Genomic DNA, 25,506 nt, shown 5'->3' with positions numbered 1-25,506 from the left:
TCGAGGACCTCCCTAGGGAGACGTCCCAGAAGCATGGCTCTCTGTCATGGCCCGGGCCTTCTATGTCTCTGCCCCAAACCTCTGGAATGAACTCCCCAATCATCTCAGAGTCTCCCCCTCCCTCCTCTCCTTCAAAACCTCACTCAAAGCCCACCTCTTCAAGATTTTTTCCCCAGCTGAGGTCTGGTTATGATGTCCCTCCCTCGCTTTGCCTCTCATGTTTTTAACCTAGCACTGACATTTTACTTGCCTTCTTGTTTTTATTTTTGTTTCTTGAATTAAAGTTGTTCCTACTGTTTTATGTAAAGAGCTTTGGGTACTTAGAAAAGCGCTATATAAATCTGAGCTATTATTATCCTAACCAGATGCCCGAACCACCTAAGCTGGCTCCTTTCCAGGCGAAGAAGCAGCGACACTACTCCGAGTCTCTCCCGCGTGACTGAACTTCTCACCCTATCTCGAGCGACCTTGATACAATAACATGCGTTGCGTCACTTGCGTGCCCTGCTGCCTAGTTTAACATCCACTCGGGCTTCTCATGTGCAAACGTGATTGGCATTACGTGAGGTTGATCATTTTTCCTGACATTTCTCTGACATTCGCTCCGATATTCGTCCCGAAAAACACCTTACCGTTGTTGAAGGTGTGTGCGTTCTCCAGCGTGCCCAGCTGCTGCAGACGAGCGTGCAGGATCCCCGCCCTGTTACGAGACACGGGGAGAGTCAGAGACTTCCTGTCCGCTGCGACCGCCACCACGGGGCCCAGTGGCCCCGCCCCCTCCTGACTCCTATTGGCCAGAGAAGAGAGAACACACAGTCATTGGTGCCGTCGGAGTGTCCGTCAAAACTATCGTTTGCGGTACATTTAAAAAGAAAATTATGAACAGGAATGTGAAAGAAAGACACAAGATTAATGAATGAACCGTTTTTGGAACAACACAATGTTTAATTTATAAAATGACTCACAGGACCACTTCACCACTTTTCAACCTATAACTTCATCTAATTGGTCCTCTGGACTAATTAATGTTCATGATGAAATACCACAATTCTTTTCCTACTCGGTCTGTGTCATCATAGGAGGGCTGTGGGCAGTTCAGAAACCAGTCTGTGTCTCATAGGAGGGCTGTGGGCAGTTCAGAAACCAGTCTGTGTCTCATAGGAGGGCTGTGGGCAGTTCAGAAACCAGTCTGTGTCTCATAGGAGGGCTGTGGCCAGTTCAGAAACCCGTCCACCAGTGACAACATCGATGGGGAATCCAAGCTAATAGAAACCACAGAGTTTCTATTCCTGAAAAGTTGCAATGTGATAATGGAAGCCATCATTCTCACAATAATACAAATCTGATAGAGTACACTCAGTACAGTAATGTTTGGACAGGAAAGGGGGAGAGACAGGGGGGGGGGGGACATGCAGCAAAGGCAGGCTCTGGACCTTTTTAAGCCCCGGCATATATATATATTTTTTTTTAATAAATCTGATGTCACTGGTGGACGGGTTTCTGATGTGCCACAGTCACAGTAAGTTGAAAAGTGATGAAGTGATTCCTTTAGGAATGCAAAATTATCTACAAGGCAATAATGTGGAGTGTGGATGGTTGGTGCCAAGATGAAGGGCCCTATACTGTTAACGTACTGGTGGATTCATGGAGGGCAACACAAAACAGCCAAACATAGCATACAGCAGACGGCCAGTGACAGTGACTGGGTGGGAACACATGCAATGCACTGAAACTCCACTCCGATTTCTGCTCGACGTTGGCGGTATGACGGCATATCGCCGGGCCAGAAGAATACCCGATCTATCAGCTCGCAAAGCTGATGAGATTGTTGGGGCGGTCAGTCTGCGGCTTTTTGTGACCTTAAACGTCAGCGCGGAACGAGTTAAGGACTAAGCGACAGCAGTACGCTGGTAGAACCGCGTGGCTTTTCCTTAGCCGTGGTAGAGGGAGACTGTCTTGGCCAATAGGAGGGGAAGGAAATGGCAGCGCCATGCACACAGCTCAAGATAAACAAAGAGACAGAGAGAGAGGCAGAGAGAGAGAGGCAGAGAGAGAGAGAGAGAGAGAGAGAGAGAGAGAGGCAGAGAGAGACAGAGGCAGAGAGCTCTTACCCACATGCAGGAGGGGCCCCAGGGCCCAGCGGAATTAACCACACAACAGCAGCGTTACAGCCAATAAAACACAAGAACAAGGGGTTAAAATAAATAAGAGGGGTCGAGTGTGTGTGCGTGTGTGTGTGTGTGCGTGTAAATCTATGATCTATGCATTAGGGGTGGGCGATATGGAAACATATAATATCACAATATTCGGGGCTTGATTAGACTTTTATTTGACTTAGATGTGACAAAAACAATTATTCCCCGATCGGATCACCTCTCCTCCTGACCTGTGAAATAGCTAGCAGAGGTTTACTAGTGTTTGAACCGGAGCTGATTGTAGGCCATTTTAGGAGTTTTTTCAAAAACACCTGGCACTGGCGCGCTAGCGGCCACTATACTGTAGCACTGGTGCTGATCCAGTTAATCACGATATCGCCCACCCCTAATGTGTGTCGTGTTGTGTTGTTTGCTGTCGTGTCGGTTTAGGTTTTTAGGCAACAACAGAATTATTATTATCTTTTGTTATCAACGACCGATAACTCAGCGGTTCAAACAGGGCGACTCTGCAGATTTTCACCTCAGCAGGTCAAAGTTCACTGTAGGTCAAAGTTCACTGTACCTGGCGATGAATCTCTTCCCCATGTATCTGAACTGATGCAGACACACCCTGCAACACACAACCACAACAACGCATCACAACATTAATCTCTTCCTCATGTGTCTGAACTAGGGTCGTCCCGATCCAATCACGTGATTGGAAACCGGGGGGCGATCGCGTCATTTTCAAATGATCGGAATCGGATTGGAAGCAAAAAAAAGCATGATGGGGACATCACTAGTATCCGTATTATATCCATATCATATTAGAAAAATAATAAAATCGGTATCGGCAGATACTCAAAGCCTTTTGGTTTCCATTGGTTGTGGACTGTACGCACGTTCATACACACACAGTACACATGGCTGGTAAAATTAAGTGCCATGTTTTTATTTTCTCGATAGCCAGTGTGCCATATCGACATTAATGACACCACATATTCAACATAGTGATTATTCGTGATTGTCCACGAATATAACATTTTTCCTTCTTTTTAATATTTAATATTTTATTTCACTCTGAAGAATAACCCACCTATATCCAAGAGTCCAAGACTCCCTCCCCAGTCAGAGTTCAGAGTTTTAATGAATGTAGAATGTGCAGGATGTAATTTACTGTACATACAAATCCTAATAAAACTCTAAACTCTAGAGACTTCATTCATTTGACTATATATTTTTTGTTTTGTTTATTTTAAACCAAAAATACTCTCTCACACACTTGTGTGCCAGTGATCACCCCCCTTTGTGCCAATGTTGGCACTGGTGCCTAAGGTTGCCTACCCCTGCTCTAAAACACTATTTCCCATAGAAAGCATAGGTGGAACCCAGGCTACTATTTCCCATAGAAATCATAGGTGGACCCCAGGCTACTATTGGGTCCCTTCATTATTTTGTCTCTACATTTTGTTTATATTTTATTATTATTTCAAACCTCAGTCAAAAACAAATTCAAAAAAGTTTTTTTTCTCCAGTAATTCAATGAAAAAAATAAAAATAAAAATCTACTACATTTTATAAATTAGAAAAATTAAAAATAGCTGATCTCACTAGTTTGGGTCTCCGGGGAGACTCTTTTGAGTCACAGGATGAAATGTTTGGGCACCACTGAACTAAACTCATCACCTCCACCTCCATCATTTCCACGGCAACCCAAAGACAGGAGGAGGACACACTATTTAGATTATGCATTATGAAAACATCTCTCTGTCATGTTGGAAATGTATCTGACATTATGTTTGGGCCACTTTACTTACTCCACTAATGTGAAGAAGTCCATCAGTTCTGAGGGAGTCGCTTTGTTCCAGTATGTGAACAAGGCCTCTGGGGGACAAAGAAAGACACAACAATAACGTTAAAGATGGAGTGCCATGGTTTTTGTATTTTTTGTCCAGTTTTTGTGTTCATGAGGTGACAGTTTTTCATTAGACCCCTTGTTGTGAAAGTTATGTGCAATGATGCCCAGCAAGCCAAATTACGTTATGATGACTCCGGTGACGTTCAGGACTACTGTAGGCCAGATCACAGCCCATATGGGGATGATCTTTACGTTCAGGACTAGGCCAGATCACAGCCCATATGGGGATGATCTTTACGTTCAGGACTAGGCCAGATCACAGCCCATATGGGGATGATCTTTAAGTTCAGGACTAGGCCAGATCACAGCCCATATGGGGATGATCTTTACGTTCAGGACTAGGCCAGATCACAGCCCATATGGGGATGATCTTTAAGTTCAGGACTAGGCCAGATCACAGCCCATATGGGGATGATCTTTAAGTTCAGGACTAGGCCAGATCACAGCCCATTATGGGGATGATCTTTACGTTCAGGACTAGGCCAGATCACAGCCCATATGGGGATGATCTTTACGTTCAGGACTAAGCCAGATCACAGCCCATATGGGGATGATCTTTAAGTTCAGGACTAGGCCAGATCACAGCCCATTATGGGGATGATCTTTAAGTTCAGGACTAGGCCAGATCACAGCCCATATGGGGATGATCTTTAAGTTCAGGACTAGGCCAGATCACAGCCCATATGGGGATGATCTTTACGTCATTTCAAGGACCAGGCCAGATCACAGCCCATATGGGGATGATCTTTACGTCATTTCCAGGACGTCTTAATAATATAGCTTATTCTGGGCTAGATCTGACTAGTTATGATAAGACTTAAGTTGATCTGGCCTCGATCGGACTCTCTCCGATTCATCCAGGGACGTCCGTCTTAGTGGGCAGAATTTATGTTGGTTGAAATCAGGTGATATTCCGGGCCAGATCTGACTAGTCTTGGTTTGACCTGATTTGGCCCCAATAGAGACGTCACTAATTCGTCCAGGTCCTGGCCGTGCCTGCTGGCTGTTTGCTTTGTATTTAGGGTGTCTTCCTGAAACCTTGACAGTCCAACGTACCCTCCGACATGCTCTTGAGGACGTGCAGGAAACACATGAGCAGGTTCCTGATCTCGTCGCGGTCCAGCTTGTCGCAGCGCAGCAGCGTGCTGCCGAGAGCCGACGCACACTGGTTCTGAGGAACGGAGAGAGAACAGGGGGAGGTGAGAGACAGAGAGAGAAAGAGTGAGTGTGTGTGTGTGTGTGTGAGAGAGAGAGAGAGAGAGAGAGAGTGTGTGCACGTGTGCGTGTCTGTGTGAGTCTGTGAGTGTGCTTGTGCACCTCGCACATGCGCGCGTGCACATGTGTATGTGTGTGTTGAGAGATGGTGTGTGTGTGAGAGAGAAAGAGAGAGAGAAGCTAGTTCAATCAATGCACAGTCACAGAAACATGCATTTGAAAGATAAGTTGAAATGCCACGGCAAAGACCCATCTTCATATAATTATATGAAATGTCGTCTTTCTTTTCTGTGAGCAGAAGAGGGATGGTGTGACTGTAACGACATCGGATGGTGCAGGGTTTACTCTGAAGAGACAGCTGTATAGGATGTGTCCTTTTCACCTCCGTCAGTCACTCACATCCACAAAGCATAGAACGGAGGAGGGCAGAGCACGGCACACAGTCTATTCCCTCACGTGGGACACTCTGGAGAAGAGACCGTTTGTAAAGAGATCTGCAAACTATACATCAGCCTGGGTGGGGCAACGTTGACGATGGAGAGGGCCGCTATAGTTCCACACTCAGGGGTGTCCCTGGTATTTTCAGATGGGGGGGGTCCGCGACCAAATACAGATAATTCTGGGGGTCCTTGACATGAAAAAGGGTTGAGCATCACTGACATAGAAACATAGGTCTTAAACTGTCAAACAGTAGTTTGCTGAACTCTTTACAAATCCCAACAAGGTATGGTGCCGGTGGGGAGAGAGGGTTCAAACAGAATACTTGGATGGGGGTATCTTCAGGGTTATTTGCCTCCAGCCCTTGGGACTGCGTGGCAGTGGCCGCGGCTCCCTCAGTGGCCGCGGCGGCCTCAGCGCCACCGCTCCCCGGGCGGTGGTGGTGGTGGTGCAGGGGGGGCAGCGGGTGGTGCAGGAGGGTGGAGGAGGAGGGGGGCAGTGGGCCGTGGGTGGAGGAGGAGAGCAGAGAGAAGTCCATGGTGAAGCGCTTCATGGTGGCGGTGGCCGCGCGCCCCCCCGGCGGGGCCAGAGAGGAGGGGGGGCAGCCGCCCATGCGGCCCCACAGAGGAGGCTCGGCGAGAATAACCGGCACGTTGACCGAATGCCTCCTGATGGCAAACCTGTCCCTCTGCTGCGGTCAGGAGGACGGACGGTTCAGGAGGACGGACGGAGGCCAGGGAGCCACAGGGAGGGTAGGACACCCAAAGGGTGCAGTCAAAATGACAACATAGTACAGGAGGTGAATATTGTGTCGGTGGGGCTGTGCTGTGTTCATTTGGACCTAAACCTCAGTAAAACTATATGCCTAAACCTAACCTTAATCCTAACCTCACAAAAACTATGCCTAACCTCAGTTAAACTATATCCAAACATATAACCCTAAGCCTAACCTCAGTGAAACTATGCCTAAACCTAACCTTAACCTAACCTCACCCACTACTTGCTGCTACTACTAGTAGCCAGTGGTGTAAAACGACAAAATCCTCTCTTTACAGACACAACATTGGCGTACAGGAGTGTAGGTTTGGAAATATGCACGCACATTCTTGAAACCAACCTGATTCACCTGCACGCACACGTACACACAGACACAGACACAGACACACACACACACACACACACACACACACACACACACACACACACACGCACGCACAAATATAAACATTTTAGATAGAATTTTAGAGAGAGGTGTTTTGTCGTCTCTATACCTTCTCCAGGGAGTTGGTCTTGTCGCTGCTCTTCTCCAGCAGGGAGTTTCCAGAGTCGGTGGAGACCAGGGAACCTCTGGAGTCTGCGTGGTGGACACTGGCGCTCATGTTGGGAGTGGAGGTGTGAGGGGAGGCTGTGTGGAGGACACAGAACAGAGTGGAGGTGTGAGGGGAGGCTGTGTGGAGGACACAGAACAGAGTGGAGGTGTGAGGGGAGGCTGTGTGGAGGACACAGAACAGAGTGGAGGTGTGAGGGGAGGCTGTGTGGAGGACACAGAACAGAGTGGAGGTGTGAGGGGAGGCTGTGTGGAGGACACAGAACAGAGTGGAGGTGTGAGGGGAGGCTGTGTGGAGGACACAGAACAGAGTGGAGGTGTGAGGGGAGGCTGTGTGGAGGACACAGAACAGAGTGGAGGTGTGAGGGGAGGCTGTGTAGAGGCCACAACACAAAATCAAGGCTATTACCTGTTCCAGAGATGACCCCAAACACGTCCTTATGGAGAGCGTTTTCAACACAGCTGGGCTTCTGAGGAGTGGCCATCATGGGGTTAACAGGAACCAGAGAGTCTTCTCTGGAGTTCTACCAACACAAAGCATAGAGAGAGAGAGATAGAGAGATACCAACACAAAGCAGAGAGAGAGAGAGATAGAGTTCTACCAACACAAAGCAGAGAGAGCGAGATAGCAGGCACGAATAAACCACACAACACCCAGAGAGTTCCACAGACTGCGTTCAACTCAGATTCGTCTCAAACAAGGGGGTTAAATTAATTTCGCTCCTACGCCACCAATATGTGGAACACCCTACCAACAGCCGTTAAGAAATGTTGATCCCTAGACTCCTTCAAAACCGCTCTCAAAGCAGAGCACTTACGGGCGGCTGCAATTCCAAAATGTCCCCTGTAAAATAGTTAAAGTCCCCCTCCCCTATTTGTGTACTGTACCTTCTCGTTTTTCTAACCGTGTATGAGATGATTTATTTCTTTGCATAGAAGTGTCTAATTATTTGTACGTCTTTAAATGCTCTGATGAATTGAAAATGGAGGACCCTGATCTAAACCAGTGCTTTTTTATGGTTTTATCCTAATTGAAAACGGACAACTTAATAGTGCTTAATAGTGCCAACTTGGCTATACTACTGTATAGTTTACATTAATCATTGCCTCTCAAACCCACATAGCACTTACTAGTGCATCTTTCTGGTTTTATCTTCATAAAATCTTTCTTTTTTAATATACCTGTGTGGATGGATGCTATTCAGCGATCAGCCACCAGGTGTCAGCCTTACCCTGTTGTTGTTGAGGGCTGCTGCCTCCTTCACGTTGAGCCTGTAGACGTTGTCCAGAAGGAGTCCAAACAGAGGGAGGTAGAGAGTGGCCAGTCTGGCCTGCTGGTTCTGTAGAGACCCAAACACACTGTATTAGCTTGTAGATCTGCTATTTTCAGCATGCAACCAAGTGTAAAATGACTTGTCTTTTACTTATACTGGATCTCTTGTCCACTAGTCCCTTCCTAACATTTTAGTCTATAGTTTGTATTTCTTGACGAAATTGTCAGTATTAATTAGTCTTAGTTTTAGTCATCATAGCTTAGTTTTCACGTAGTTTCCATTTAGTTTTCGTCAGTGAAAGAAGGTAGTCGACGAACATTTCTCGTCTTAGTTTTAGTCGACGAAAACGACACTGCTTGGAAGGGGGTGTGGACTCACCTTGGCAGCGTAGCGGTCGTCGAAGGTGTGTTTGATCATCAGACTCTTCAGCACCTGTGTGGCGATCTGACGCACGTCCCGCAGCTCCTGCAGCGCCCCGCCCACCTCTCGGAGCAGCAGACCCACCAGGAAGTGGTTGCGACAGAAGTCGTCCGTCAGAGAGTAGTCCAGCTGGAGGTCTGCATGGATGGACGGACGGACGGACGGCTGCCACGGTCAGTCAGTGGCGAATGAAGTACTCAGATGTTTTTACTTTAGACCCAAGGACGATTCTACAAAATGCCTTCTAAATCATTTTCCTCTGAGGTGGAAAGACTGGTGATGCCAGGTTAGTATAATATTAATGCTGTGATGAAGGTCCATCTAAAAATACATTAAATACAGAATATACTGCTGCTGACATGTTTAGCTTTGTGTGTTTTGAAGTGTTGCCACTAGCATGCTGCATACCATGGAACCTCTCCAGGCAGATGAAAGCGTTTACCTTGGAATCTCTGAATTCTGCCCTTCCCGAAGGGCATGGGCAGGTTGAGAGGGACGTAGTGCTCGTGGTTGCACACCACACGCAGGAACTCAAACTTGAACTCATACAGCGTCTGTTGGGACAGACGGACAGAACGCACAGAAAGTAGATCATGACTTGTATCTAGCCAACAACGCCATCCTCTCTAATGTTAGCCTGGGAGTGGGTTCCTGCCTGAGTCGCTGCGTTCCGTGAATCTGATTTGTCACTGATTTGTCACTCAGTATTTCATAACGTCTCCTGTCACGCAGCCACGTTGTTGCTGATACGTCATCAGCCAGCACCACTCTGTCCTTGCTTTTCTCACTTGAGACTCGGTAAAAAGTAAACACTAATTTGATTCAGTAGTACAAATAAAATCTGGCGGCTGTGTGGGGTGAGTTTAGTGAATGATAAGGGGCCGTCGCAGGACAACAGCAGTAGCTGTGTGGGGTGAGTTTAGTGAATGATAAGGGGACGTTGCAGGACAACAGCAGTAGCTGTGTGGGGTGAGTTTAGTGAATGATAAGGGGACGTCGCAGGACAACAGCAGTAGCTGTGTGGGGTGAGTTTAGTGAATGATAAGGGGACGTCGCAGGACAACAGCAGTGGCTGTGTGGGGTGAGTTTAGTGAATGATAAGGGGACGTCGCAGGACAACAGCAGTAGCTGTGTGGGGTGAGTTTAGTGAAAGATAAGGGGCCGTCGCAGGACAACAGCAGTAGCTGTGTGGGGTGAGTTTAGTGAATGATAAGGGGACGTCGCAGGACAACAGCAGTAGCTGTGTGGTGAGTTTAGTGAATGATAAAGAGAGCAGTAGCTCTCCCGGGTATGAGTGTAGAAACAGCACAGTCTTGCTAAACTTGGGATCTCCATATGTAGAAACATGCTAACAGTCTTGCTAACCTTGGGGTCTCCATATGTTGAAACATGCTAACAGTCTTGCTAACCTTGGGGTCTCCATATGTAGAAACATAACAGTCTTGCTAACCTTGGGGTCTGCATATGTAGAAACATGCTAACAGTCTTGCTAACCTTGGGGTCTCCATATGTTGAAACATGCTAACAGTCTTGCTAACCTTGGGGTCTCCGGGTACAAAGCAGTTCATGTAGTTGTTGATCTGTTTGAACACGAAGCCTCTGTCCAGGAGGGTGAAACAGCGCTGTGTGAAGACAAGACAACACACAGTACGGTCAGTCAGTGGTTCCCAAACCTTTTCATGTCAAGGGCCCCCAAATTGACACCATAATCAGCCCACAGACCCCCGTTTGGAAATATATTCCCCCATAAGAGAAGATTTCCTAAAGATGCGCCTAAATTTCATCAAATATGCTCTATATTAGTTATGTATTTATTTAAAGCAGTGGCTCTCAAAGGTGTGATCCAGGGACCCTCATGGTTCCTTGACGGGGTTCCAAATGGACCCATTATAGGTAACTCTGAGAGTGTAATAGTACAAATGGAACCAAATGGACCCTTTTATATAACTTTTAACTCTGATACTGTACAAATGGAATCAAATGGGACGCTTATGGGTCCATTTGGTATTACTCTCAGAGTGATGGGGGTCCATGAAATTAAAAGGTTTGAGAACCTGAATGCTTGTATGTTTGTACAAAATAATATTCGGTCAATATAATTTGCAGAAGGACTCGTCTCGCGCACTGCTGCCTTGTCTGTGTTGTTGACATGGGCTTGCACTACACAACTTTTATTTGTGACAGACACAGTTCCTTTGCAGACAATACAATCTGCTTCTCATTGGTCAGTCAAGCTAAGAAAACAGTAGCCTACTTTTTCTGCATGTCAATGATGAGATAGTTCTTTGGCATTTCTCCTCACGGAGAGCTGACAGACAAATGGACAACACAACAGTCTATCTGCAGACAGCGGAGCAGCAGCGCCAGTGCTGTCAGCGCGCATGCAGAGTTATGAATAATACACATTCCGGGGTTCAGGCTGAAAGTCCACCTTTTTTCCACTATGAACCATTGAACGTGCATTGTAATACACATTGGTCTGAATGGTCTGTGAGTGTACAGATACTGTACGTGTAAAACCCCGGACATTTGAAGGAATTTATAAACTTACAGTACAAATGTAACATTTTGTACACTCTCAGAGTTACAGACCCATAATGGTCCACTTGGTTCCCAACTATCATTTAGCATGGGGACCCCCTGGAACTCCCTCAAAAATCGTATGATATTTAGACGACTAATACTAGCCTAACACTAAAACATTCCAAAATATGACTAAAACTAAATGAGACGAGACGAGACTATATGACTAAAACTAAAATCTAAATGTGCTGTCAAAATCAACACTGCGCCTTGCAGGTCAACAAACGCTGCCACGGGGACGGAACGGAAGCGAACCTTGACGAACACGGCCAGACTGTGGTTGGCGTTGCGAGCGGCGTCCAGGTTGTCCTTGTACTTCTGGGTGATGTGAGGCATCAGCATGAGGACCTGGGTCTCCACCGCGTGGTAGAACGACACGGAGAACCGCTGGCTCCTGGACAGCTGCAGGAGGAGGGGAGAGGAAATAGTTAACCCATTCTGGCCTGAGATCAGATTCTAAAAATGTCTTCTGCATCCTGACAGTTTTCTGAAGAGAAGAGAAGAGAAGAGAAGAGAAGAGAAGAGAAGAGAAGAGAAGAGAAGAGAAGAGAAGAGAAGAGAAGAGAAGAGAAGAGAAGTCAAATCAGATCAAGCCCTACCTTGACCTTTCCGCTCTCAATCAGGTGCTGAGCCATGGACTTCATCAGAGCTTCAAAGAAATACCACGAGTACTGCAACACAGGCACAGAATGGTCGTAAATTACAAATTAATTATTCAGTACAATAACAATGATTAATCTAGATAGAAACTAGCCAGTACGTACCTTCAGAAGCTTGTTGCTCGTGAGGAAGTCTGTGGAGGGTTTGAGTATAGCTGTCATAGCCTTAGCCAGCTCCTCGTGAACTGTCTTAACACTGCTGGAAGAGTAGGCCTCTGGCTTGAAAACAAACTGTGAACAGAGGGAAAAAAAAGTCAAAAGTCAAAGTCATACAATTTGTCACACACGTTACCGCAGTTACATTTGTTCTCCGCATTTGACCCATCTCTCTCTTGGAGCGGTGAGCCGCAGCCAAGGAGCGGTGAGCTGCAGCCGTGCCGTGCTCGGGAATCATTTGATTAGTTGATTTGACCCCCCAGTCCAACCCAAGGCAACCCATTGATGCTGAGTGCCAAGCAGGGAGGCATTGGGTCCCATTTTTACAGTCTTTGGTATGACCCGGCCGGGGATCAAACCCCCGACCTCCCAGGCCGGTGGTTTCAGGCCGGTGTCCAGCCTGAAACTAACCACAAGGCCACTGAGCTGGTGAAAAACATATGTACATACATACAGTGGACACACAAAGGTGAAAACTATGCACTCTCTCCCACACACAACCCTATGATTAGCATTCTGTGATGACACACAACAAGCATTGTCCTTCCAAATAAATGTTTCCATTGTAGTGAAGTTACTGATGTTTGTGGATGATGGCCATGGGACTAAAATAAAGATGTCAAACCTTGACATAGGATCTCAGATAGTGTTCCAGTCCTTCTTCGTGGCACTGTGCGACAACATGGACCATCACCCTGAACAGAGAAGGACATTGTCTTATACCTGTTTGTACAAAACGGTGTACAAATACAACAAAATCAACAGCAGTAGCTCAGGAGATGGAGTGGTTATTGTATGTTTTGTAATTAGTAACTAAAGTTGTCAAATCATATTTAGCGGAGTTAAAAGTAACATATTTGCCTCTGAAATGTAGTGGAATAGAAGTCAAACTACAGACAATTTGACCCATTTAGACCTGACGTCGAAATTAAAAAAAGTATCTTCTAAATCCTGACTGAGTTTTCTAAAATACCCATGTTTCTATATCAGTGGTGCTCAATATTTCATGTCAAGGACCCGGAAAATTATATGTAATTGGCCACCGATCCCCGATCTGAAAATATGTTGTTTCAAGCACCCCCTGGAAGCAACGATTTGAGTTAAAAACGTTCTTTGTGATATTCAAAGATTTGCGCCACACTTTCACGATTTTTCAAAAATAGCAGACCTACAAGCTCACTCGGTGCCACACTACGAGCTTGTAGATCTGCTATTTTTCAACAGCTAAAGTATAAAATATTGCTTAAACACAAAAAGAAAGGGGTTCCCGCCAGGGGGGCAGTGAAGCCAATAGTGTCTGAAGCCAGTAGGAAATCCTGACTTCCTGAAAGTTCATATAATGGCCTGTTGTGGCGCTGTCATTGGGCCCAAAAAACCTAGAGGTCCATGTATTTGGGCCCAACTTCACCTAGACTGTATTACCTTAATAAACATGGTCATGAATACTTTCTGCTTCCAGTCACTAGTTTAAAGTCTCATTTATAATGTCATAATATTCTTTTTGGAAAATTATGGTCCCATTTATTAAAAACATGACCATAAAGTAGAGTATGTTCTGAGGGCTACCTTTACAGTCTATGATCGGGATCCACCCCCCGCTCGAGTCAAAAATAAAAACCAACGAAGAAGAAGGGGGGAAGTCCCGCCTCGTTGTCTGGGCCAGCCAATGGCCAGCTGGGCCCAAACGGATCTAGAAAGATGGCGATTTACAATTCAAGAACTGACAGGCTTCATCTTACGTCCATATCAGACCCGGAGAACGCTTTGTCCATATTTTTTTTTACAGTCTATGGTTCCTGCCCAGAAGCCAGATAAGCATGAGTCATGTACGTGTGTGTGTGCGCGCGTGCACGTGTGTGAGTGCGTGCCTGGTGACGTTGACGTGCACGTCCTCGTGCGTGGCTCTGGTCAGAACACGGAACAGCTGGTTGAGGATGGTGGGCAGGAAGTTGACCATCACATGACCCTCCATGGCATGAAGGCTCTGGAAACAGAGAGAGAAAGCACATATTGTGCAATATGTTCTTTCAGTTAAATTCATTTACAATTGTATTGCATTAGTAAAACACTTTAAACTTCAGAAAACATGTTTTCTCAACATTACAGATGTAAACTATATACTTATACTAAAGGTAGATGTGGTCTGTGAAAAATGCCCCCTTTCCCAGACTCCTAATATTAAAGGTAACATTTGTGTAGAATACAAGCAATAACTGCATAAAGCTGAATATGTTGAAGTTGGAACTACATTTCTACCATGGAAGTAGTAGGATGGTCAAGGTCAACTTTATTGTCCACAAGGGAAATGTGTGGCTTTCACCCCAGCTGCAGCCACACATAAAACATCACCCCAGCTGCAGCCACACATAAAACATCACCCCAGCTGCAGCCACACATAAAACATCACCCCAGCTGCAGCCACACATAAAACATCACCCCAGCTGCAGCCACACATAAAACATCACCCCAGCTGCAGCCACACATAAAACATCACCCCAGCTGCAGCCACACATAAAACATCACCCCAGCTGCAGCCACACATAAAACATCACCCCAGCTGCAGCCACACATAAAACATCACCCCAGCTGCAGCCACACATAAAACATCACCCCAGCTGCAGCCACACATAAAACATCACCCCAGCTGCAGCCACATAAAACATCAATGACAAACAATGGATAACAGTATAGTATGGATAATCTAACCTCTCTCAGTCACTGCTGTTTCAGAGCCTCGTTCAACATTTTAGTTGATGCTGGTACAAACGATTTTTTAAACCTGATGTACTTCCATTTTGGTTCTTTGCACCTTCTCCCAGAGGGCAGAAGTACAAACTCTCCATTTATAAACATGGGTAATATCACCAACAGCCTGTTTTAGTACAGCCTGCTCATAAATAGACTGCAGGGGAGATCATAGTTGGTAAGACAACTCCCCTACGATCTTCCCTGCAGTCTGCACCAATCTGAACAATTTGGACCTCAGTTGCACTGAGAGATTACCGAACCAAACTGTGATGCCAAACCTGACCACAGGCTTTCCAAGATCACTCTATAGAACACTAACATACGCTACATACCTTCTTAACTGTGCTCTCTTGAATTTCCCTTGAAATGTATAGGGTTAGTCTTTACAGAACTTAATATACTGAGTATAATACTCTGTCATAGTATCTGTAGCCTCCGAGTCTAAGCTATAGAAGAGGCTCCAGTCAGTGCAACAAATACATCCCTGTAGTGTTTGGATGCCATCGTTGTTCCACACATACATAGTTTTAACTTGTGGTTTTACTGCTTTTAAGCAGTGACTTATTATATGTGGGCATTAAATGAACAACATTATGATCCGACATGGCGAATGGGGCTGCAGCATTGGCTGTATAAAGGCATTCTTAATATTGCCATAGCATTAATTATCCAAGATGTTTTGTTTAGTTTTTTATGGCGAAAAAAGGTGGTGGAATTTTGAAGCGGAATTAACCTAAACTGTATTGTAGAGAACTGGTGTGTGCTCGCTCCAGCGATAATAATAATAATAATAATAATTAATAAAGTGTATTTGTACCTTCAGGTATTTGACCAGCTCTCCCTCTGAAGCCTGCTCTGAGCTCTCCATACTCTGACAGTGGTGGAAGAAGTTATGGAGGTGTTGGTCCTGAAACACACACAGCGATAGAAGGATGAGACACGTGTGTACGTGCGTGCGTGCGCGTGTGCGTGTTCTTGCATGCGTGTGTGTGTCAGATACCTGGGTATAGACAGTGGACACCAGGTGAGTGGAGACCTTGAACAGGGGCTTTCCTCCGTCGACCCACTTGAGCTCCGGGCCCGAGTGCTGAAATGACAAACAAACATAAAATAAATGTGTATCAATCAACTGCTACGTATTTAACCCATTTAGACCAGACGTCGAAATTACAAAAAAATCTGAAAAAAACATGTTTCTATGTCAGTTGTTCTCAAACATATTCATGTCAAGGAACCCCAAATATATATGACATTGGCCACTGAACCCCATCTGAAAACATGTAGTTCCAGGGACCCTCTCAGTAGCAAAGATTTGAGTTAAAAACTCGCTCTGAAAGAACATATATTCAAAGATTTCAGGCACATTTTCACGATAAAAATAAATTGCAGACCTACAAGCTCATAGCTTGTAGATCTGCTATTTTTCAATAGCTAAATTATAACATAATATAACATAACATTAAAACACCAAAAGGGGTTCCCGCCCCAAAATGGGTTGGCTCAGGTATCCTGGGGGCAGGTTGGTCCTTACCTTCCCGAGGCCGTCCTGGTTGCTCAGGTATCCTGGGGGCAGGTTGGAGGCCACCGACATGTGCTGTTCGTTCATGATGACCCGGCCGTCTCTCAGCAGAGGTAGCCACGCTGAACCCACTGTGGACCAGCACAAAATAATGTAATAATAATAATAATACATTGCATTTTTATAGCGCTTTTCCAAGTGCTCAAAGCACAATGGTTCATTCATTCATACATTGAGGTCCTTCTTATTAACATAACATAACAATGGAAGCGGGTGGGAGGCTGCAGTACCTGGGCTCTCCACCAGGTCCTTCTTCTTGCTGTTGCTGTCACAGCTGACATGGAAGAAGCTGAAGAGCAGGTGGTGCCTCTCGTGGAGCTGCGTCGGCAACTCTATCTTTATCTTGGATAAAACGAGAGAAACGGGGGAAAATAAACACAACACGCAGTCACATTGTTGCTGGGCTGGCTCAGCCCGCCGATACGGAGAAAACGTCTCAGGTTGAACATCTGTGGAGCATTTCTGGTGAGGATTTGCGAAGCCGCGGCATGGCTGCAGCTCACCGCTCCTTGGCTAGGTTACTTATCAAGCCCATCTTATCCACCTACTACTGCATGTGGTCTGGGAGCCTACTGGATGACATTGGCATTGATAAAACGAAAAACGACGATTAATTTAGACCTGAGCTCGATTCTACAAATGTCTTCTAAATCATGACAGTTTTCTCTCGTTGCCATAAGAGATGAAGTCCGGCAGCCGACAGGCTTCTTTTGTTTAAAGTGGGAAATTTGGTATATAGTGATAGTCTTTTTTATTGACCTAAAATATGGTCTATATTCATACATTCATGAATCCACTTGCTGACCGGCTGTCACTATTGGGCAATTTTTTCATAGGGGTTTCTTGTGACCCCCCCCCCCCCCCACCCCCCCCCCCTTCTCGGCTGCTGGACTAATGGGTCAAATGCAGAGATTTCACGGCGGTAACGTATGTCTCTACCTCATCATAGAACTCTGGATTCTGCTGATGGTGAAGGACCGCTGCGTAGGCCTGCTTGGTGAAGAGAGCGCCCCCTGGACGCCCGTAGATGCACTACAACACACACAGAGAGAGAGAGAGAGAGAGAGAGAGAGAGAGAGAGAGAGAGAGCAGAGATAGAGAACGATAGAGAGATAAAGGCAGTGACACAATAAGTCCTTTTCCATCAGAGTTATGCTGACACACTGTAAATGAGCAGTGACATCACCAGTATGTCGTTGTGTGTGTGTTTGTTGTACCTTTAAGGGCTGAGCGTCTTCCTCGTCAGCGTCCTTGAACTCAATACAGACTGCAATGTTCCTGGCCTGGAGGACATGGAGACGGGAGGACAGGTAGGACATGGAGACGGGAGGACAGGGGGGACATAACAGGAGATGGACGGGAGGACAGGAGAGACATGGGGGGGTAACAGGAGACGGACGGGAGGACAGGAGAGACATGGGGGGGTAACAGGAGACGGACGGGAGGACAGGAGAGACATGGGGGGGTAACAGGAGACAGACGGGAAGACAGGAGAGACATGGGGGGGTAACAGGAGACGGACGGGAGGACAGGGAGGACATGGGGGGGGGGGCATGGAGACGGGAGGACAGGAGAGACATGGGGGGGTAACAGGAGACGGACGGGAGGACAGGAGAGACATGGGGGGGTAACAGGAGACGGACGGGAGGACAGGAGAGACATGGGGGGGTAACAGGAGACGGACGGGAGGACAGGAGAGACATGGACAAAAAGGTACAGCGTGGGAAAGAGCCATGACGTGACAAACCAATGGAAAAGTACTGTACTCCTCTCAACACATTTCTTCAACAAAAGAAAGGGCATCTCAGGATAGAGAGGGAGAGAGAGAGAGAGAGAGAGAGAGAGAGACTAACAAACTGCAATGTTCCAGAGAAAAAGCTTTTTTTTTATATCCAAAATGAGTTAATAGCACAGGCAGACTCTTCACATACTAGAGCATGTCTGAAATAAATGTCAGAGCATGTCGACATGTAAATATGTAATAAATGCTTAAACATGTAGCTAGGTGTAATGTTAGAGACCACAGAAGACATGTAAATATGAAATAAATGCTTAAACATGTAGCTACTGTAGGTGTAATGTTAGAGACCACAGAAGACATGTAAATGAAATAAATGCTTAACCCATTTTGGGGCGGGAACCCCTTTTGGTGTTAGCATTATGTTATGCTTTAGCTAGTTTTGAAGAATCGAAGAACCACTGACATAGAAACATAGAAGACATTTTTAGAATCTGATCTCAGGTCAGAATGGGTTAAACATGTAGCTATAGGTGTAATGTTAGAGACCACAGAAGTGAACTTTTCAAGCCCGTTTTCTCAACTCGCTGTTATCTTAAAACGAAGATTAAAAATAATCCAATGGCAGTCCCTCAGTCAAATGTGGCCACATACTGTATATGTGTCTGTAGCCAAGACTCATTTCACTCATTTGGATTCCATAGAAGTCAGAATGTCTTCTACTTGTACCTTATTTCCCATCGCCAGTACTTTTACTTCCAGGCCTATACTCTACTACATCTCAGGCTACATTTATTTGGAGAGAGAGAGAGAGAGAGAGAGAGAGAGAGAGAGAGAGAGAGAGAGAGAGAGAGAGAGAGAGAGAGATAGAGAGAGAGAGCTATACGTAGGTGTGACCGTGTGGAAAGGAGGCCCAGCATTCATCAGGAGCTGCAGTAATATAATTATCCAGTCTTTGCTGCTTGGCTGACTAGACCTGGCAACGCTGCCAAGGCTCTCTGCAGCTTAACAAGAACATTTAATTATTACGATAAGAGTGCTTTAGCCAACATAGTTTAATCCATTTTGGGCGAGAACCCCTTTTGGTGTTAGCGTTACGTTATGCTTTAGCTATTTAAAAACAGCAGATCTACAAGCTCATAGCGCGCCACCGAGTGGCGCACTACGAGCTTGTAGGTCTGCTATTTTTGAAAAATCGAAGAACGACTGACATAGAAACATTGCTTTTTCAGAAAACTGTCAGGATGTAGAAGACATTTTTAGAATCTGATCTCAGGTCAGAATTGGTTAAGCATTTACATTTTCCCCAATAAAACCACTGTAAAAATATGAAAAAATATAAAATAATAATTGACGAGCGTGTGAGTGCTTCAGACAGCGGTGCGGAAACGTTTCATGTTGCTGGTGGTGCTGCTGAGGCCAAAATGTTGATCATGAGGATTGGATGAAAAATAGCTTTGGTCCGGCTTATAGAATCACTTGAATATGACAGAATATAAATTATAATAATTTATTAGCCCTGCAGTTCAAAGCCATGCACTGCGGTTGTTGGCACATTTGTTAGAATTTAGGTACTTTCCTATGTGGATTATGATGGGGACTTTCTCTTTTAATTCCACATTTTTATCCCACGATTTTGTAACCCATTTTTCACCCCTGTGTCAATTATCTAATGCAGGGGTTTTAGCAGGGGTTCATACAGAAAGTCCCTTTCGGCAACCCAGCCTCGGGTATATGGGCACTGATGACGCGGAGGAGGAAATTTACAATTTACAATTTAGGCATTTAGCAGACGCTCTTAATCCAGAGCGATTTACAATAATCAAGAACAAAAGCATGGGAATACATCACAAAAGCATTTATCATAAAACATGCGTAAGCTAAGAAAGTAACAGTGGAATATCTATATTATGAGACTATACATATAAACTATATATATACTACTATGCTATACATATGTACTATGGCGTGCTATGACTATATACAATGCAATTATAGTGCCGTCTACATAACATGCTATAAGTCTGTATCAGATGCTATCTAAGTCTAAGTCTGTATCAGATGCTATCTAAGTCTACAGAAATGCTATCTAAGGGGGTAGGGTAAGTGCTATGGGCCATGATGGAGTCTAAAAAGGTGGGTTTTCAGACTACGGCGGAAGATTGGGAGTGATGGAGGAAACACGCCGCCAGCACCCACATCGAACCCAGGACCTTCTAGCTGTGAGGCGACAGCACTACCAACTGTGCCACCGTGCCCCGGACTTTCTCTTTTAAATTCCCATCTGATCAAAACCATGAGCTTGACACAAAGTAGCTCATAACATGTCTACAGTGGATTTTTATGAAACAAACACTTAAAGATTAAATTCAAGCTTTTCGTACAGCGTTGGTGAGTTTGACGTCATTTAGCCTCGTTACCCAGGCTTTCATTTTGACGTCGTTTAGCCTTGTTACCCAGGCTTTCATTTTGACATCGTTTAGCCTCGGTACCCAGGCTTTCATTTTGACGTCGTTTAGCCTCGTTACCCAGGCTTTCATTTTGACGTCGTTTAGCCTTGTTACCCAGGCTTTCATTTTGACATCGTTTAGCCTCGGTACCCAGGCTTTCATTTGTCATTTAGCCCCGGTACCCAGGCTTTCATGTTGACGTTGTTTAGCCTCGGTACCCAGGCTTTCATTTTGACGTCGTTTAGCCTCGTTACCCAGGCTTTCATTTTGACGTCGTTTAGCCTTGTTACCCAGGCTTTCATTTTGACATCGTTTAGCCTCGGTACCCAGGCTTTCATTTGTCATTTAGCCCCGGTACCCAGGCTTTCATGTTGACGTTGTTTAGCCTCGGTAACCAGGCTTTCATTTTGACGTCGTTTAGCCTCGTTACCCAGGCTTTCATTTTGACGTTGTTTAGCCTCGGTACCCAGGCTTTCATTTTGACGTCGTTTAGCCTCGGTAACCAGGCTTTCATTTTGACGTCGTTTAGCCTCGGTACCCAGGCTTTCATTTTGACGTTGTTTAGCCTCGTTACACAGGCTTTCATTTTGACGTCGTTTAGCCTCGGTACCCAGGCTTTCATTTGTCATTTAGCCCCGGTACCCAGGCTTTCATTTTGACGTCGTTTAGCCTCGGTAACCAGGCTTTAATTTTGACGTCGTTTAGCCTCGTTACCCAGGCTTTCATTTGTCATTTAGCCTCGGTACCCAGGCTTTCATTTTGACGTTGTTTAGCCTCGGTACCCAGGCTTTCATTTTGACGTCGTTTAGCCTCGGTACCCAGGCTTTCATTTTGACGTCGTTTAGCTTCGTTACCCAGGCTTTCATTTTGACGTCGTTTAGCCTCGGTACCCAGGCTTTCATTTTGACGTCGTTTAGCCTCGGTACCCAGGCTTTCATTTTGACGTCGTTTAGCCTCGTTACCCAGGCTTTCATTTTGACGTCGTTTAGCCTCGGTACCCAGGCTTCAGCGCAAAAAATGAAAGCCTGGAGGAACGGCATTGGCCGCTCTGGGCTAGAAGTGGGAGGAGTCAACTCCATATACGGGCATAAAAGGGACACAGACATAATATCTGGGTGGTGGGGCATGCATTTCCAACTTGCATCGTTCCAAGTAGGCCAGTGCCCAACGGGCACCGCTGTAGAGGCTCCAACGGGCACCACTCTAGTTAACTCAATGGCAAGATGGCCGCGGTCTGCATTATGGTCAACAGCTTGGGAACATGGCGTACCTTAGCGAAGGACTTCTGCCCGTCATATTTGAGGTGTTTTGGGTAGACGTAGAGGTGGTTGTTGTAGATGGTGAAGGGCTGAGAACACTTGGCGATGCAGGGGACGAACTCCTCCACCTCCAGAAGGGCGCTGCCTGGCCCGTTGCCCTCAAAGTTCTTCACGGGGATGTAGGAGGAGGTCACGCAGTCTGCACACACAGAGCAGAGGGGAGGGGGGAGGGGACCAGGGTACGACATGTTTAACCTCATTCAGAGCAGAGGGGAGAGGAGAGGACCAGGGTACGACATGTTTAACCTCATTCAGAGGGGAGGGGACCAGGGTACGACATGTTTAACCTCATTCAGAGCAGAGGGGAGGGGAGAGGACCAGGGTACGACATGTTTAACCTCATTCAGAGCAGAGGGGAGAGGAGAGGACCAGGATACGACATGTAAGCTCATTCAGAGCAGAGGGGAGAGGAGGGGACCACGGTACGACATGTTTAACCTCATTCAGAGGGGAGGGGACCAGGGTACGACATGTTTAACCTCATTCAGAGCAGAGGGGAGAGGAGGGGACCAGGGTACGACATGTTTAACCTCATTCAGAGCAGAGGGGAGAGGAGAGGACCAGGGTACGACATGTTTAACCTCATTCAGAGCAGAGGGGAGGGGAGAGGACCAGGGTACGACATGTTTAACCTCATTCAGAGCAGAGGGGAGAGGAGAGGACCAGGGTACGACATGTTTAACCTCATTCAGAGCAGAGGGGAGGGGAGAGGACCAGGGTACGACATGTTTAACCTCATTCAGAGCAGAGGGGAGAGGAGAGGACCAGGGTACGACATGTTTAACCTCATTCAGAGCAGAGGGGAGAGGAGGGGACCAGGGTACGACATGTTTAACCTCATTCAGAGCAGAGGGGAGAGGAGAGGACCAGGGTACGACATGTTTAACCTCATTCAGAGCAGAGGGGAGAGGAGGGGACCAGGGTACGACATGTTTAACCTCATTCAGAGCAGAGGGGAGAGGAGGGGACCAGGGTACGACATGTTTAACCTCATTCAGAGCAGAGGGGAGAGGAGAGGACCAGGGTACGACATGTTTAACCTCATTCAGAGCAGAGGGGAGAGGAGAGGACCAGGGTACGACATGTTTAACCTCATTCAGAGGGGAGGGGAGAGGAGGGGACCAGGGTACGACATGTTTAACCTCATTCAGAGCAGAGGGGAGAGGAGAGGACCAGGGTACGACATGTTTAACCTCATTCAGAGCAGAGGGGAGAGGAGGGGACCAGGGTACGACATGTTTAACCTCATTCAGAGCAGAGGGGAGAGGAGGGGACCAGGGTACGACATGTTTAAATGTTTATTATGTGTGCAAATCTTTGAATATATATTCTTTCACAGCAAATGTTTTTTTATTTAACTCATATCGTTGCTTCTGGGGGGGGGGGGGGGGTCTCTGGCTTACTGGTCATATCTGGAGCCACGTTGTCAACGGTTACGTCCAGGTTCCCCAAGAGGACTGGAAGCTTGGCCATCTTCTCAGGTCTGGAAGGACAGGGAGGGAGAGAGAGGTAGAGAGAGAGAGAGAGAGAGAGAGAGAGAGAGAGAGAGAGAGGTGTAGAGAGGTAGAGAGAGAGAGAGGTGTAGAGAGAGAGAGAGAGAGAGAGAGAATTATCCAATAATAATAATAATAATCCAAACCATGTGTGCTGGTCTGGATATCATGGATATTGCTTAATTTATACATGTCATTGTCGGAGTGATGAGCTGAAAATAGCAGATCTACAAGTCGTCACGATTCAACGTGTGCTGAGCTACTTTCAGCGCCGGTCGTGACGGCAAAGTATATATATCTGGCTTCACAGTGTTCTGAAGACATGTGTCTGAGGATGTGCAGAGCTATGGAGGGGCTGAGTAGAAACCTGCTCAGAGCAGTGGGATCCAAAACAAATCCAGCCCGTGACCCAGAAGAGAAACATGATGTCTCTCCCCGGGACCAAAAAGTAGTGAAAATAGCAGATCGGCTAATGTTCACTATTATAGTTTGGGTCGCGGGGCAAATGTTGAATTTCTATTTTTGGGAAGCCCTGACTTAGCCCATTCTGGGCGGGAACTAAGCATTATGTAATACTTTAGCTATTGGAAAATAGCAGATCTACAAGCTCATAGCGCGCCACCGAGTGGCGCGCTATGAGCTTATAGGTCTGCTATTTTTGAAAAAATAAATAAATCTTTGAATATATAATCATTCAGAAGACTTTTTTTACATTTCGAGTCGACGTCAGGCCTAAATGGGTTAGAGCAGGGGGGTGTGGGCGGGGCCTGAGGGGAGAAAACGTACTTCCTGAAATCCGTCAGGAGTTTGAACATGTCTTCGTCTGACATCCGGCTGCTGTCCTGTCGGTAGAGCGCCGAGAAGCGGGAGCTTTTGTCCAGAGTCCCCGAAGCGTCTTTGAACACGGGCCTATCAGAGAACAGACACAGATATACACAGGCCTATCAGAGAGCAGAGACACACACACACGGGCCTATCAGAGAACAGACAGACACACGGGCCTATCAGAGAGGAGACACAGAGACAAACAGACGCACAGTTCCAAATGCACCGTCCCACACACACACACGCACCAGGTCCAATTCACCGTTCCACACGCACGCACGCAGAAAAGTAAAAACAAAAAAATCTTTTAAAAAAGACCAAGACAAAATCTAAATTTGCTGTCAAAATTACCACTGCCTCGCACGCACATACACACCAAAACAAGAACATCAGAAAAGAGCTTTGCTCTGGATTTGTATGCAAAACACTTCCCTGAGATGCCCCCTCTGTTGTAAATTAAGTACCCACAGTTGGTCTGAGAAGAAAACCAATAAATCAAGCGGCTCAAGGCCCAAGAGATGCTCCACGACAACTCTCTGAAAACAACTCATTTGAAGTGCACTAGCTGCAGCCTTGTAACACCTCACCGGGTGTTATTGATGCTATTGGGGTTTTTTTCCAGTGTTATGTACCTGGCTGCCCAGGTGAAGGGCATTACGGGTGTTTCAGTGTACCTGGCGGTAGGGCTTTAAGCAACTAAGTCGACTATTCAACTAGTCAACTAGTAAATCCACTAGTTGACCTTCCTGGTACTAGTTGACTAGTTGTTTTTTTTATGCCTCAAGATCAGATAGAATGATAGATTGTACAGTTTTTAAATGTACAAATATAAAACAAATATGTTTTTCTTTTTTTTTTTTTTTACATAATAGGTAGTTAAACAACTAGTCGACTAGTTGACTAGTAAACTAGGCAACTATTCGACTAGTAAACTAGGCAACTATTCAACTAGTAAACTAGGCAACTATTCAACTAGTAAACATCCCTAGAAGTGACGCCCTACCTGGCGGCCCAGGCGAAGGGCATTCTGTACTGTCCCAGTCGGCTGCAGGCCGTCCTGGCGTTCTTCAGCACCTTCTGCGCCACCTGCCCCAAGGAATGATGGGAAATTAAGTATTATTATTCAGGAGAGGGTATAAGACATATGGGCTGTATTTTGCGTGTCTTATAAGTACCAGGTCTTATTCCCTATAACTTGAGTAAACTAAAGACCTGGAGGCGTGATCAAT

The 25,506-nt window shown here is 46.1% G+C and overlaps 1 protein-coding gene across 3 annotated transcripts in view; it reads right to left on the bottom strand.

Moving 5' to 3' along the window:
- Nucleotides 1-25,506, bottom strand: part of LOC310854411 (dedicator of cytokinesis protein 9-like) — a 134,417-nt gene that overhangs the window by 29,921 nt on the left and 78,990 nt on the right. For all 3 annotated transcript variants that reach the window (XM_083759045.1, XM_083759043.1, XM_083759044.1), the window contains exons 14-38: nt 25,281-25,363; nt 24,239-24,361; nt 23,363-23,442; nt 21,911-22,098; nt 17,670-17,735; nt 17,392-17,484; nt 16,683-16,794; nt 16,405-16,523; nt 15,874-15,960; nt 15,691-15,780; nt 13,994-14,109; nt 12,751-12,820; nt 12,075-12,200; nt 11,910-11,981; nt 11,566-11,712; nt 10,266-10,349; nt 9,170-9,281; nt 8,686-8,864; nt 8,266-8,373; nt 7,443-7,557; nt 6,978-7,111; nt 5,110-5,224; nt 3,953-4,019; nt 2,719-2,766; nt 633-787 (exon numbers count right to left, since the gene is read on the bottom strand). In XM_083759045.1, coding sequence (XP_083615171.1) covers nt 633-787; nt 2,719-2,766; nt 3,953-4,019; nt 5,110-5,224; nt 6,978-7,111; nt 7,443-7,557; nt 8,266-8,373; nt 8,686-8,864; nt 9,170-9,281; nt 10,266-10,349; nt 11,566-11,712; nt 11,910-11,981; nt 12,075-12,200; nt 12,751-12,820; nt 13,994-14,109; nt 15,691-15,780; nt 15,874-15,960; nt 16,405-16,523; nt 16,683-16,794; nt 17,392-17,484; nt 17,670-17,735; nt 21,911-22,098; nt 23,363-23,442; nt 24,239-24,361; nt 25,281-25,363 — 2,689 coding nt within the window. The remainder of the gene's footprint in view (nt 1-632; nt 788-2,718; nt 2,767-3,952; nt 4,020-5,109; nt 5,225-6,977; nt 7,112-7,442; nt 7,558-8,265; nt 8,374-8,685; nt 8,865-9,169; nt 9,282-10,265; nt 10,350-11,565; nt 11,713-11,909; nt 11,982-12,074; nt 12,201-12,750; nt 12,821-13,993; nt 14,110-15,690; nt 15,781-15,873; nt 15,961-16,404; nt 16,524-16,682; nt 16,795-17,391; nt 17,485-17,669; nt 17,736-21,910; nt 22,099-23,362; nt 23,443-24,238; nt 24,362-25,280; nt 25,364-25,506) is intronic.

The sequence above is a fragment of the Protomyctophum parallelum genome (assembly GCF_964188405.1).
Source record: "Protomyctophum parallelum genome assembly, chromosome: 23".
NCBI classification, from domain to species: domain Eukaryota; kingdom Metazoa; phylum Chordata; class Actinopteri; order Myctophiformes; family Myctophidae; genus Protomyctophum; species Protomyctophum parallelum.
This window is presented reverse-complemented; position numbering and strand designations above follow the sequence as displayed.